At 46.8% G+C, this 15,809-nt stretch overlaps 1 protein-coding gene across 1 annotated transcript in view; it reads left to right on the forward strand.

The window, feature by feature from the left end:
• The window catches only part of LOC124404450 (Krueppel-like factor 6), a 197,521-nt gene that overhangs the window by 175,320 nt on the left and 6,392 nt on the right, over positions 1-15,809 (forward strand). Inside the window, exons 2-5 of the mRNA XM_046878577.1 lie at positions 12,153-12,326; positions 12,430-12,672; positions 12,766-12,980; positions 13,070-13,296. Of these exons, the coding sequence (XP_046734533.1) occupies positions 12,153-12,326; positions 12,430-12,672; positions 12,766-12,980; positions 13,070-13,296 (859 nt within the window). The remainder of the gene's footprint in view (positions 1-12,152; positions 12,327-12,429; positions 12,673-12,765; positions 12,981-13,069; positions 13,297-15,809) is intronic.

A 15,809-nucleotide genomic window follows, 5' to 3' on the forward strand; every position in this document is an offset into this window, starting at 1 on the left:
GACAACCTGCGAATGCCAGTTCGCTGATCTTTGAGGTCATCCTGGTAATGTCACCGAGACTCTCTCCGCTTCGTCATCGTCGAGGCTGATGTTAATAACGTGAATATTCTTTCTTAATCCTCTCTTTACTTTTATCCCTTGTAAATCCAGGGAATGAACACCAATTCGGCAAACAATTTGACTTCTGCTTCTCCGCCGACGAAGCTCCCGTGTATGACGATGTCAAGCTTATACATGATGTACACGGTCGAGAGTTTCCCTGCTGCTCCGAACGCGACAAACTAGACACTTGAATTATGCATCGCCTACGAAGCGAGCACCGTGCCCGCTAATACCTACCGGGCTTGGTCTAGCTTTGCTCCAGCTCTACCTCCAGCCTTACCCAGCTTCGCTAACGAGCAGAGGCCGTGTGCGGCGAAATGTTGAAACTGAAATTTATGGTTGAACTTTTTAATGAAATAAATTGCGTGGGAAAAATCGCTCTCTCGCCTCCTGCAGCACGCCGCTGCTGCAGGCCGGAGGTGTTGAACCAAACCCAATCCCGCTGCCGCATGATTGGTTTTTCAAAAATAGGAGCCATTTGTCCATGCCGCAGTAATGTTCGACCGTTTGCTTGCAGTCCTGAGGGTGAAACACTTTTCAAGTAGGAAACACTTTTCACACGGTTTCAGTAAATGAAAAGTGAATTCTCCAAATGACTAATGAAAACGGCACGGTTGCAGTGGGTACTTGATTGACGTGCAGGTATGAAATTCAGGAGCCATGTTCGTGAACTGCGTACCTGACGATAAACTCTTGCGACTCAGTCTGCTACTATCGTATGTATGTACTTGGCAAACTTTCCTACGGCCGATGACTCGACGTAGTTACGTATTAACACGTGCAAAACACGGCCTTTGGACGCACACATTTGCCGGCGGAGTGACATCATTGAACTTTCACGTTTGCCGTAAAAGGTATCGTGGGCTGTAGCAGCAGCAGCAGCAGCAGCAGCAACAACTACGGTTAAAGTGGACCGAAACGTTGAGGCAGTTTTCTGCTCGTATAACCTGTGCAGACAGTGATGATAATCGGAGTCGTTTTTGTGCAACCTGTGTTCAGGATGAGTCAGGATTCGTTTGGTGCCGTGTGATAACCGCTAGGCACCACTAAAAATCAACGAATTTGGCATTATCACCGCAACGTGTGGACTGAACGGTTCCAGAAACAAAGAGCTTTGCGTGTTGGAATTCGACATAACCACACGTCGACGCCGATCGTTACACGGTGCCTGTATTTCGATTAACACAAAAGGTTTATTTCACTGTAGGAGGACTTTTGATACCAACCAGGCATCCTTGCTGCGTAATGACTGCCGAAGTAACATCTGGCAGACACCTGTACGATGCGTGACGAGTTTATCAAACGGATTGCGCAAGGCACGCGTTCATTCTATTCTCATTGTACGGCATTATTTACGTCTCGTTTAGGCACCGATAATTTTCTCTCCTTTTCTCTAATCTTTATCTCTATCTCTCCGACGTCCTTTAACGAAACAAAACAGAATTCCAAAGAATGGGGTTCGTTTATCATCCCTCACCAGGGACAACGAGACAATAACTCGGCGAAGAATTAATGTCGTCGTCGAAACCACCGCGACCGACCAGTTTTATCATTTCTGGGGCACAGTACCTAGTCGCCATTTTAATTAGCTCACGTTACGAGATCATATAACGTAAAATCTCCTTTGTTAATTGCTTGTAAAGGGATTGCGATACGGGTGTTAATAGACAGGTCATACCTCGCTTATCGCCCTGTCCATTCGGTAGCCGGTTTAATGTCTGCAGAACAGGCAGAGAAAGAAGAAGAAGAAGAAGAAGAAGAAGAAGAAGAAGAAGAGACACGTAGCAGGTGTACTGGTGCATAATAATAATCAAAGAGTTACATTATTACTCGGTTCGTGATTTTGAACTATTTTCACCGTAGCCGGAGCGTTGTTAAAACAATTAAAACTTTTCCCAAAGTAATTTACTCGTTACAGATGATTCGAAACCTGAAAGTTGGGCCTTAATCATGAAAAGTTTCCCGTTTCAGGTGAGCAGGAGTGTAGAAAGGAGATTGGTTCAGCTTCTGAAACGGGGTTTCCAAGACCAATTAACCACAGTTTTCTCCCTTAATTAATAAACTTGCAATAAACTCCTTGTAAAAAATTCGGCATACTAGAAAGATGCGAGTGCGTGAGAATTGAGATATGCGTGCGTGCCTGCCTGCCAAGTTTGAAAAAGCAGAGCTTCTCTATCCCTCGAGATACTCCCACGCATCCTTTACTCCAGTCCTTTTTTCTCCGGCTAGAAAAACGAGGGGAAAGAACCCAGCTCACGTTTCCTCGCTACGAAAGTAAAATCCCGCTGGGATAAGCCGTTCGAAACTTGGATAAGTTCTTCTTCTTCGCCCTTTCTTCGCGATGAGCCGAAGACATTCGCTATCAAGCCAGCTAGCCGCAAGCCTAGCTAGTAGCGAGTCTGAGAATTGATCGGTGTATGCAGGATACGTACTCGCATAGGATGTCACGTCAGCGAACGTGCGTCGAGTCGTTGTCGTCGTCGTCGACGTTACGAGGAATGGCCGTGAACGCGTTTCTCCGTGTTTGTGTTTGTATGCGTGCATGCGTGCATGCGTGCGTGTATATAAATACTCGCACTCTGTCTCTATGGCTGCATATTCTTCTCTCTCTCACATCCCCTCGCCTTCTTCTCTTCCTCCCTTTCTCTTTCTCTCTCGCTCTATCTCTCTACCCCATATCGCCCAGAGAGCGAACGGATGGCACTTCGCTCCTGTATGACATCCGTAATGTCTATCTATTCACTCCGACGAGCCGCGCTGCTGTTGACAGCGTATGAATTCCAAACTTGAATGTGTATTGTTGGGATTAAATTAATTTAAACGACATATGCGCTCCCCTCCGCCTCCCGAATCTGTCCATGTGTGCTCTGACGTTTCGAGGATATGGAATTGTTTTTTAAATCTACTTTTTGCCTTTGTTCTTTTAGATTAAGCACTTTTTGTGATAAGTCCGGACGATTTTCCGTTTAATATTACCACAATGTGAGGGAAAAAATAATACTTGATAAAACGACAACGGAGACGTTGATCTCTCTCCTTCTATCTTTGCGGAAACTGATAAGGATTTGAATTAACTTAATGTGGAATGGGCAATAAAACCAGTGGAATCAATGCTATGGCATTGTTCTGTAACGTCTTCCCCGCATGGAGATGTTCGAAAGTACATACTGAAATTAAAATCCAATTTCAACTCAGAGTTTGAGGTAAAAATCATCTGGCAAGCCGAAGGATCAAAATCTCTTTAAGTTTCTTAGCCGACGATGGAAACTCCGTTAATAACCAACTACTATCCTGTCGGTGGTTCGCTTCTGCTCGCGTCTTTCTCAGCCTCTATTCATAGTCCATCTCCCCTTTCCTGGCTGCGCTCTTTCACTCGTCCTCCCTCCCCGTGCACTGGCTGTCCTCATCATCACCACCAGGGCACTTCAGCGCTCTGGTAATGGTCCGTATCACCAACGTTGCACGAAGAATGACGTGTATTGACATCCACCTCCTCGTCCTCGGCCCCCTACTTCTCGCTCGAGTCCCTCTTTCTCCTTTTCGTCATCGAAAATGAAGCTGCCAGAAATGTCAAATGGATACACGCTTCACCACTAGCTTCATCGTGGACCGTTTGACTAGGCTGATGAGTGTCTTCTTCACAGGTTCATTAAAAATGACACGGAAGAAGAAATAAGGAAGGAGAACTCCGTAACTGCCTTCAGATAAGTTGGTAATGTGCGTACTCTGTCCTTGAGGATTGTTGGAAAAATTTAATGGAAATTTTGTTATTGTTCAGACGATGTTAGTCGGATGGTGAAAAACCCTAAAGCTAAAGTGCGAAATGCTTTCACCGATGCCCCGAGATTCGTCCAGCCCTCCACCTCGATTTTCTCCGCATATTTTTTGATATGACGAACAATGGCGAACCGTAAAAACTGAGACAAAATGTCTGCCTATGGTTGAACCCTTCTTCCCACCTTCTTGGGGCAGAACACACACTGTTGTCCCTGAGTTTTCTTTGTTTTAATGCATCAATGCCTGTTGTTTGCACCAGCGACGACAGCTGACAGGCCGTACTTACACGGAACATCGACAAGCGTCATCCCCGTCCGTCGTCTCATGTCACATCGTCGTCGTCGACGACGGTTTAACCAATAATGTCGAGAGTACCCGCTGCTGCTGCTGCTGTTGGTGCTGTTGGTGCTGTTGCAACTTATACACACAGTCACAGTGACGCTGTCTGGATCCATGTGGCATAATATTCCCGCTGCGTCCCACGTATGTGCCGATGCATCCATGCCCACTCGGTCCCAGCATCCTTCTATAAATACCTAACCTACACGTGGTTCTCACAACTACAGCAATCAGTTGCACCACGCCGAGATCCGTTGTCATTGTACATTTACAATTGCCAATATTCTCGCTTCCTTCTTCTATTCCCATCATCAATGGCTGGATAAAGAAACCATGCTGCAGTATAGCTGCAACGAATCTAGTCCTGTAGTATGTGGCCATTGTTGGTAAGGAACTTACGTTTAATGGTAGAAAGATTTTTCTGGGACCGGAGAGTCTGGCTGAGGAAAAAACCGGTAATTCTTGGGTTCGTTTTTTTATTACCAGAAGAAACTTCAATCTCGCGCCCGTTTACAGTGCATTTGTAGTCTATGATTCATTGCCTTATCAACTCTCTATCGGTGAATAAAACCAAACTTTTTCCTTTCATACGTTTTACTGCGTCTTCGTACAGTTACGAGCAATAAACTCGTGATTTATCCTCCCTCCGTATTCCTTCCGAAAGACCTTTTACAAAAACCGACGAGGTCTGCTGGATCTGTAGAAATTTGAAATAGAAAAAAACCGGTTGTTTCTTGGCGAGAAGCGAACATGTCAAAAACCATCCGCGTATTGTACATTCGCAGTGTGGACGTGGATTGAGATACGTGTAGATATCGCCAGTGGGGTCAAGTAGTAACGAGATGACGTCAGAATGTGGAGTAACAATTGCACTTGCCTATCTTGAAGCCGTCATCCCGAGTACCATGAGATTCTAACGAGGCTCTGCAGTAACCGTCACGCATCCCGTTATTGGTCTCTCAACTGAACTTACGCTCAGGGATGTGCACGTGGTGGGGGTTGGCATCTCGCATCTGGCCTATACGTAACGTAAGTCTCGTGCGTCTCGTAGCACCGAGGTGGACGCAGTCAGCCGACGGACCGAATTAGTCGTAACTCATTCAGTCTTGGCTCGTTAGCGTTGTTAACCCTGACCCCGAGCTATTCGCTGCTCGTCCTCGTCGTCCGTTTCAAGACGAGCGTCGCGAGCGTCGTCTCAGCGTTGAAGTTTCTTTTACATGGAACAAGAATCACTTTCGCGACGATGAAGAACGACACGAGTGAGGCTGAGGAATATGAATGGAAAGAGAGAGGAAGAGGGAAGATATACGCCTTTCTGAAAGCACACACACACACAGGGGCATTGAATTTCAAATTCGACTTTGGAAAATAATAAATTTTCAATTTTATCGTAACTCTCTTTAAAACTTTTCGGCTTCTCTTTAACGATTTGGCTCCAAGCCATACCTACTTCCTCCCGGGGTACGTACGATGCTCGTGTGGTTGTGAGTAGAGCGGTTATCATTCATTCTGTCCTCCTACTTCTCGCTCGCTATCTGAGAACCGAGCGAACGAGCAAACGAGCCAACGAGTTCCTGCCCTGTCTCTGTTAATGACAGTTGCTCAGAATTACTGCACAAGTTTTCATCCCCATTCAAGGAGATAGCCTCCCGCGGTTTAAGATTATCTCCGCGTCAAGTGGTTTACGCTTCTGTTTTCTCTCCGTCGTTTCTTTCCTCCCTTAACCCTCAATGTCGCTGTCTTTCCGCCCAGCCCCTGCACAAACTCACTAGTCTCTTTCTCTCTTTCTCTCTCTCTCTCTCTCTCTTTCTCTTCATTCAAACCTCCAGAACACTCTTGGCAGGTTCGATGAAAGAAGGTCCGTATATATACCAGTGGGAGTGCATGCACCAGCTCTCGTAGTAAATAGTAAACAGTGAAACAGCGCATGCTGGAGATACGAGTCGAGGAAGTGAGGTGGGGGGATGGGTGCAACCGGTGGCGTATGGAGAGTCGTCGTCGTCGTTGGTTTTGTCTTTCGTTTGTCGTGAATGAAACAGAGCTGGCTTTGTACGATGAGGAATCCGTACAACCCATACACTCAGCCACATCGTGCACAGAAGGCTTACTATCTTCCCGCGGTGTCGTGGCCAGTGCTTCTTCTTCCTCCACTCTCTTTTTCACTCTCCACCCTGCAACCGCCATGCGTTCACGCGTCCCTTTCAACTTGCCCGTCCCCCGCTCACCCGCATTCGAACAATTCAACAGCATTTCTGGGAGTGAATGCCTACGAGGGAAAACCCTGCCGCTACACTAGGACGTTAACGTACTCCTTCTCCTCGCGAACAGATGTAAATTACAGTTACTCCTGGCTCTCTCATCTCGGTTAATCTCTACTTTTTTCATCTCCTCTCCAGCTGTGCGGTCAGCTTTGATGATCGAGAAGCTCATTGTTCAAGAATCATCAAGTCGCTCCATTACGCAATGTTGGACTGGACGAAGCTGCCGCAGGAGCGAAGATGGATCGGGGCTCATTCAGGAAACGGAAGAACAAAAGTAGCTAGCCACCTTCACTCACAAACGAGATTCTCCCGTCACCCAAACCATCCAATTTCTGTGGGAACGGAGCAACAATCGAGGATGTACGATACGGGTTGAGTCAGAATTCTTCGGACGATTCCGTCATCGTCAGCACAGCCATCGCCTGGTCTTCCAGCATGCACCCCATGACTTTTTTTTTCACTTTTGTAAAGCAAGAAGTAGTGAGACCACGAATGCATCCCTCCGGGGTTCCGTTAGATAAGGCGGGCCATCGTTTTCAGTCGGGGTTGAGAATCCACCGTTATTGGAAAGGGGCGGGAAACGGAGCTGGAAAGCCGTTATAATCGACGAAATGCGAGGCGAGGCCACACGGCCCGCCTAGCAGCCAGCTCCTAGCGACGGTGAATTTTTAAATTATTACGCAGTTTCAGGTTTAATGGCGCTAATAATAAAAAGACTATAGATATCCACCGCCGTCGTCCCGCCTCCGGCTTCCATATATACCGGACCGAGAAACGCTGGAAACTTTAACCGCCTCGTGTTCGTTGCGGTGTAAACCTCCCGATTACTTACGACGACTTGTTCCGGGCCGAGTGAACCAGCCAGATAAGATATTCTATTTTCACCTATTTTCTCTTCTCCATCCTTTGTTGATCCTCCCTCACTCCACTAGCTCCAGTTCACCGAAATCCCACGTCGAATTTCACTTGCTAGATGGACCTCGGACTGGCGCCACTCCCGAGTTAAAGCGAAGTTTAATTTAGACCCAGCCTCTCGGTCTGGCATCGTGCGTTGTTTAGGCCAAACTGATCTTTGTCGGTGGTAAACTTTGTCAAAGGTGCTTACGCTCGCCCGATTCACGTCTGAGTTATACATCGATTCTAAGGCCAACACCAGCGGCAACAGGTGTAAACGTATAGCCAGTATGTAGCTATACATATATATTATAGGCTGCTACGTCATATTGAGCGAAACCCGGAATCTATGAAAGGCGACGGCTGATTCGGTGGAAAATTAAACAGAGCGGATTTCGCACGTAAGGGAGAAAAAATTTCGCGGATGCGCCAAAAGGTACGGAGGGTTTTGTTGACAATGCCACCACTACTACCACCACCACCATCACCATCATCCACCACGAGGACGGTGTATATGAGGTCGAAATCTTCACAGTTCACGGCAAATGCCCAAGGAGAATTCCTCCCGGACTTCTCTGATGCTCGAAATTCAGCGAATCGTTGGGCTCCTTCCATCTCCTCTGAACCGAAATATCCTGCCGCGGTACTCACATGCCGACGATGACGCTTCGAGTGTGAGAGGCTCTTTCTCAGCCATGAATTTTCACCCGCAGGCAACACGTGCGCCAAGATTCCAGCTCCTCGCCATCCTTTGTGAGTTCCTTTGCGGGAAATTTTTGAGGTGGAGAAAAAAAATTCCAATATTTTTACTCTCTTTAATTTTATTTCAACATCGGACTACAAGGCTGTAAACAAAATCATTAGAATAACAGTAATAGTTTTCCGATGATGGATACCATCTGTCTGTTGTAGAAAATTTTACCGATTATCAGTCGTTCTTCAAACTCTCCGGGTCTTTGGAACACGTAAGTCGTGATAGATGAGTAATGATGAAAAATGCACACGGCAAACCCAGCGCTGGGGGAAAAACTAAAAAACCCAAAAAGAATGTTCGAGTAATGATGAAGCTAAAAATTAAAAAAAAAACAAAAAGCAAGAAAGTAATCCACTCTGGCCATTAGGCAAGTCCTAAAGTTGCCGGGTTAAACCCGGGGAACGAAGCTAACGACCTTATAACTGAGGATAATTTTATCGTTCTCGAAGGAAAAGAGGATCCCGGGTTTATAGTAGAGCAACGCCGGCAGAAGCAGAAGCAAAGGAGAATGCCGTTGTGTATGGCTGTATGTGTTGTATCAAATTAAGTAACTAATCGTGACGCATGGGACCAGCTGGAAAGTTGAACCACTGTGCACCCATCCAGTTTCTGTTCGCGGGGTAGCGGCTTGGGACGTGAAACATTTCTGGACCGATAACCAGATTAACATACGTGTTAAGGATGAGTTCATACTCTCAGCTGTTGGGTGGGTGTTACAAATTACGCCGTGTTCCTTATATTACCATTTAGATCCATCGGCCTGTGCGCGTTTAATTAAAACGACCTTAGTGCCTTTGATTTTATTTTTTTCCATTTTATTATGTAACGATTCACATCTCTACGGACTGAAAGGGTGTGCAACGACGGAACGGTAGCTGCAACACTGCCCGAGTGAACCCGAAGAAGAAGTGTGCGAGGAAAGTAAAGAAACATATGAAATGCCTTAGAATCGTAGTAAAGTTTGTATGTATAAGTATAATAATATAATGCCATGTACTGTGCACGGGGAGTAATAATGAGTTGGTCCGAGGAAGGAGTTCGCGCGCCGCTAGAAGTTTGAAATTAATTATTTTCATTCCCATTCCCATTCCACTAACGAGCTCAAACTTCTATTTCCATATCACAATTAGTCCTAATTAATGAGCTCGGATAAAAAATTAGCTCAGGCTATAGTCTATAAAACTTTTTATCCCTCCCTTCCTTAACGGCGGAAATTATGGATCGCTGTCCGGTTGGTTGCGGTTTTAGATACGATTGGCACCATCGCATCGGCGCGAGGCTATGAACAGTCGCCGAAGTAATGGGCTATAGCCCTAACGCGACACCGGAAGTGGATGAATACCAGCAATTATTTTTACCCCATCTGGAATATTCAACGCCCAGTTTGTCTGTCCTACCGCTCGCTCGGCTGTTTCCTGCAGCTCATCATTCGTATATTTACTCAGGACTCCACGGTGTCCATGGGCAATGCTTGCGCCAAGAGTACATACGATAAAGTTGAACCAACTAAACAAACTGTAGCGATGATAAGGTTATTGTTGAAATTTCTCTAACCATACAGATTATCATCGCATTGTATGTATACTCCTATATTTGCACGTAAAGCAAACAACCAAGGGATGCCTGGTGGATGGCTCACCACATGCGGCATGGCATAATTATAGGTCCGCACGTATCTCGCGAGTCCATCGTCAAACTATAACGCGACCCTCTGAAAAAAATATAATGCAATTGGCGCCTGAATGGGGTGAGCATCTTGATTATTACAGGCCAGTTCTTTTTTTTTTCTTTTTTGTTTCTCCCTTTCTCTTCTTGTAATAATTCTCGACTACAGGGATGGTGAAAAGCATTTTTCGCTCTTCTGGGATGAGAGAATTCACGTAGCGTTAAGCACACCCACTTGTCAGACCATGTTCTGTTTCTTTTTTCGACTTGAACATCGTGAAAGAAAGAGCATCGGTCCATTACCGCATCATCTCTCCGGTGTCAAGCCGTTCCGTGACTTAAATACCACATTAGGTGTCCACTTTACCTTTAGTGACCAAAAGGTCGGCTCGAATATGAAAGCGTCAAGTTCCAAGGAATGCTTGAAGCCCTAGTGCTCACGGATCGATTCTCTGCCCATTTTTGTGGAGGAAATAACTGGCCAGTAAATGAATATTTGTAGAAACGAAAATTCTGACTGATTGTAGAATGAATGAGTCCTTCCAATCTCGATAAAGCGTCGCCGACGAAAAGAATTCCCGGCAAAAGTGGGAGTAAACAACAAGTTTATGATGTCAAATAAGCAGAAGCAGAAGTAGGAGAAGAGAAAAAGAGGTGCAATAAGTACGAGAAACGGAGTGAAAAAAGCTCGTTTATATGAGAGAGAGAGAAAAAGTACCTATGGAACGAGAAAAGACTAAAGGAAGGAAAGAAAACAGGGTTAAGAAAAATGAGGGAAATAAAGTCCCTCCATCACAGCCGGCCGGGGAAACGAGGTAAAAAAAGCAGTTCTCCTTTACTCGTTAATATAGTTGCTGTTATCAGCGTGTTTCCCGCGACGATCACTCGGCCCCGGGTTGCGATTATAGTTGTGTTATATATATATCTCTGAGGCAGCGAAGAGACAATCTCGTTCTCTCGCCCTCTTCCTCCCACTCGGCGAGTCCGGAATGACGACGCCGGGGCTTAGAGCACAAAGAATCCCACTCCCTTATTCGTCAGGGTGGAAAGAGGATGACGAGAGGGACTGACTTTAACCCTGAGAAAATCACAACGAGGAAAACAGTTAAGCAGGGGCAGCAGCAACTTTCCCGTCGACAAGACCGAGCCGCGCCGCGTGGATGAGTCTCTCCCAGTCGACTAAACAAAGGGGGCAAAGAAAAAAGATACCCCCCACCCCCATCCAGCTCCCAGAAAGTGCTCGTTCCTACAATCGTTTGTCATCGCTTCAGTCAATTGAGGCAATGTCTGGAAAACAATGCCGCCGACTACAACACTCGCCCAACAATTGTTGCCCTTGGGTACACGCGAAGCTTACCAACTATCGCGATCCAGCCCTCGTCGTTTTGGGACGAGAAAATCCCGTTTTCTTCGCTCGCTCCGAGGTGAGCCCTCCAGCCTCGAGTGGTATTACAGTTGGTGGGAGGGGTAAGCCATCCGAAGAAACGAATGAATATTTATCAATAAGCAGAGTCAGACACTGGTACCAAGATACATATTTCAGGGTCCTCGTCAAACGGTTCGTTGGAAATCGGATTTATTTCCAAAGCGTGCGAGTTATTGCTCGGCTTAACCTAGGGGATGGGTTTTACAGATTACCCCATCCTCTTCGGGGGCGGGGGACGTTCGATCGGGCTTTAACGTCGGCTGGCTGAACAGTGCAGAGTTGCTGCTGCTGCCTCGACTGGCGGTGGTGGCGGTGATGGTGGAAGTGAGGAGCGGGGTAAACAGCTATAATAGTAATTAATTAACGGGGAGTGCTTCGCTCGGAGGGTGAGCGTATAATCTCATTTTGGTCGAAGCTCGAGTGGAGAGAAGCGGCGAAGAGAGAAATGGAGGGGAGAGCAAAGAGGAGCAGAGAATTCTGCGCGAAAGGAGGCACAATGATAACTTTACACTCTCTCTGACGCTCACATCAGCCGCTGCGAAGAACCCGTTGCCAGCCTACGGCAACCAGCTCGCAGCCTACTCGAGTGGTACACTAACTTGGCTAACGCGCAGAGTTATGTCAACTTTGCTTTACATGTACGTTAGAGTTGAGTAATTTCTCGTTTATCTTCCGAGCGACTACACGGATATCCCGCACCTCGAGCACCGAGCACTTCGCTTCGCCCCGCGTTACTGTTTGCTTAGATTTCGTATGGAATGTCGCTTGGCTTCGTCCACGCGTTCTCAACACCTTCCGTTACATCTTCGGCCCCCTTTTCTCCTAGTAGATGATCGCGTCCCAGTTTCCGAAACCTTTTATCTTGTTCCCCTGGTAACTCTGAATCACAAAACCATTCACTAACACTAACTGATTCTTCGAATTTGCTTTTCAGACATGCTACGAGATGGAGAGGTACCTGAAGGACGAGCCTAAGCTACAGTCGTACAAAAAATTACCCACAGAGTTGGACACGGCGCCATGGAACCTCTTCAGAGCGCCCCCCATTTCGTGGACAGCGTCGACGGGGAACGCAAACGCGCAGTTCGACTCCCCGATTAAAATGGAGGTAAGACACAGCTCGACCGGTAGTTAGTTTCTTGTTAGTACGTGTCTTTGTTTGAAAAACTTGACCGTGTACAAATTGGTGATATCCTCCCGGCTTGTCGCAGGTCACAACGACGTCCGACGACAGAGATCCCCTTGGTCTTGAAGACATAAAGTTCAGCCCGGGTGACCACAACCATAATCGAGACAGGGACCTCCTAGATCGACACCTCGACTCGTTATCCATGTCATCGGCGAGTTCGGCCTGCTCCGCCCTCTCCTGGGACAGTTCGCCTTCCCTATCCTGCAGAGCACTGATCCTGAAAAAGGAACCGAGCGAAGACCTTGAGGAGGATGAGGAGCAAGAGGTGTGCATGAACCGCCTTCTCTTTCTATTTTTGCCTGCTCGACAAGTCGAGTCGAAAGCCAACCATAAACCCCCTCTTCTTGTACCATTTCAGGAGATCGAAGAGGAAGACGACAGCGGGTGCGAAGGTGAAGGCCAAATCCTCACGCCACCATCGAGTCCCGAGTCTGGTCAGGGTCATTCGAATTCGAGTCACTCTTCCAGCGGCAGTTCGATGCTGGACGTTCACCATCACCTAAATCTCCACGGAACCGGTGGCAGAAGTGCGATCGTCAGGGTAACGGCTAGCAGTCCACAGGGAGTGGCGAGGTGAGTTTCGGCAACAAACTCAATTCACGATGGTATCGAGAACCACTTATCATTTGCCAATCTCTGACCCTTTCTCTCTGTCATTCCAGACTGATATCCGTCGCGACGAACGGCTTCCCAACGGCAGTGGGTGCGCAGCACCAGCACGTCAGTGCGAATCCAGTCGCGGCGACGGTCGTGCAGAGGCATCACGCAAGGAGTCACGAGCACAGTCCACCCGACACGAAACGGCGGATACACAAGTGCCAGTTTCCCGGATGCAAGAAGGTCTACACGAAGAGTTCGCACCTCAAAGCCCACCAGAGAACGCACACGGGTGAGTCAATCGATCCGTTCCATCAATCTAAGAGAGCGTTTATCTGACTAAGGGAGGCAAGGCAAACTAACGCCCGTGTCGGACCCACATATTTAAGAACCTCGCGGTCTGCTGCTGACCCTTGTGCTTTCTTATGCCGGTACAAAAAACTCGCCGACGCGTCTGCCCGTCATTATCTTAACGCGAGGTAGCATCCTCCTCCTCAGGATGCTGGGAATTGTCAAGTGGATTTTGTGATGATCTCCAGATCTTGCCGCGCATCAGTTACGTCGGGCATTAATACTGGTAAAGACAAACCATCACTCGAATCAGTTCGGTTGTATTGACACTGTCAATTCTTTTCGTGAGTAGGTACAGGAATTATGCAGTATCTGCATTGCAACAGTTACTTATTCGCTAGTTGATGGGGTCCCATTAGCTGTATGCGGACATAGGAATTTCACTGTTTACGAGTTCGTAAACAAGAGCAGAGAAATATTTGAGGGAAGGAGGGTTTGTGGTGCTTAGGAGGAGAAGGACATACTGTTGAAATCAGCACGAACCGTTGGGGTCTAGAAGTTCGTTCGTTGGCACAACAAGACGGAGGTACACCAAGTACTTTGGGAATCTGGGTAGTTTTCGGGGAGACCAGGTTGTAGAGAACAACGTGAGAAGACGCCGCGCTAGTATCGTATAACAATGCGCAATTAATCACCGAGGCTGAATTAGGGACCGTGGGAGAATTTCCCCTTTTCACCGGCCAAGATCTTGATACAGGAATCGGTGGTTGCGCCTCAGGCCTCACCCTAAACCCGATATAAACTCCTGTCCCGTGTCCCAATCCTCGCGCGGATTACTGCGATGAACTTTGTCAAAAATCAGCTTACACGATCAGCCCTTTTAGGCAAACCGGTCTAGTTCATTTGGCGAGTCAAATACTGTCGATAATCATTCACAAATTAAATTTAAATCCCTGTAAGGTAATTTTACCAGTTATCGGCACGTTCATACCAAATTTTTGACCCTTTTATCTTACAAAATTATAAATTGACGGCACAAATCGTGAATTATTGGGTGACTGAAACCAATAGCTAGAGGGTTAGACAACGCAAATTTATTTTTTCGTGATTTTGGAACTAAGGATCAAACGGATACAAAAAAAAAAGATCAATAATTTGGACAGCGTCAATTTCGTCTACTTTTTCGTCTTGTTTCGTGTTTCCGACGGTTCCACACTCTCCAAATTAATCTCTGACAACGAGAGTGCCTGAAGTGTTCCTCACCGATTTTCTTCATTCTGTTATATGCTTGTGGTACATGAGTAAACGTCAAGACACGTATTTCTACTCCCAGGGAATATATTTCTTATTGCTTGGGGCTAAATTTGACGAATTGATTCTTACCCTTCAACAGCCGAGTTGGCATGTAAAAAAAATTCCGTGGCCAATGTTTTTTGATGTACTACAACGCGATCACAGAACTAAAAAAGTCCGCAGGGTACACCTCGGGTATTTTCCTTGTCGTGAAATTTCTCGAGGGTGATTGTGCACCCGTCTTTTCAAACCAGACGCAGGGTGACGAGGAATTGCAGTACCCTTTATACCCTTGGGTCGCGGGTCTCTCGGCGTACGTGTTTCGTTACGAAACTTTCACGGAGTGGGAAAGCACGGTTTCTACGCAGAAATACCTCGTGTCTGGCGATGATAAAGGATATTATAGTTCGCACGTAGCTTATAACTCTTGGCGCTCGCATTCTGCCACCTTGCACAGGGGTGGCTGGCTAGTCTGTAGGTATTCCATGCCGCGACGAGAACAGAGAAAGAGAGAAGGGGTGGTGGATGTACCTGCAAAGCGTAATTAACGAACTCTCCCATTGTTGGTTTTCTAAATTATTTTTTTTACTCCGTTCTTCTTCTTTTACTGCGCGATGAGTGTGTTCGTTACAGGATATACAAAGTGTCTCACACCTGCAACAAAGTGTAACGCTACATGATGTTTGAAAACATGATGTGTGCGTGTGATGCAGAGGCGTACGGTTTCACTTCGTTATTATATGAAGGCGGGTATAGGTATACGTATACAAACTAGGCTGAGGCATGATACTGCTGTTGCTGCTGCTGCATAAGTCGTGCGAGGTTGGTGGGCCGAGCATTGCGGCTTGTCTGGGATTACAGCTTGCGGATCGTTAAGCAGAACTGCTAACTACTGGATTATGCATGCTTCGCTCACTCGCAATTATCGCCGGAATATACAGATATATGAATTCGCGGTCGAATGGCCAAACATGCGCATCAAGAATTTACGCATTTCGATCGCCCTTGCGAAATAACTTCGAGCACCGTCTGCAGATCTATCCGTGTGTCGATCGTTCGTTTGAAAAATTGTCGACGACCCCAAAGGAGAACATTCACTGGTATTGAATCTCGTGTCGAATCCCACGAGTAAAAACAGAGAACATTGGCTTAGGGGTGAGATTGCGGTTTGCGTAACCGCATTTGCCGCCCCTTTTAGGTACCCTGGTGCAGACTCGATGC

Source organism: Diprion similis, chromosome 3 (assembly GCF_021155765.1).
Source record: "Diprion similis isolate iyDipSimi1 chromosome 3, iyDipSimi1.1, whole genome shotgun sequence".
Classification (NCBI taxonomy): domain Eukaryota; kingdom Metazoa; phylum Arthropoda; class Insecta; order Hymenoptera; family Diprionidae; genus Diprion; species Diprion similis.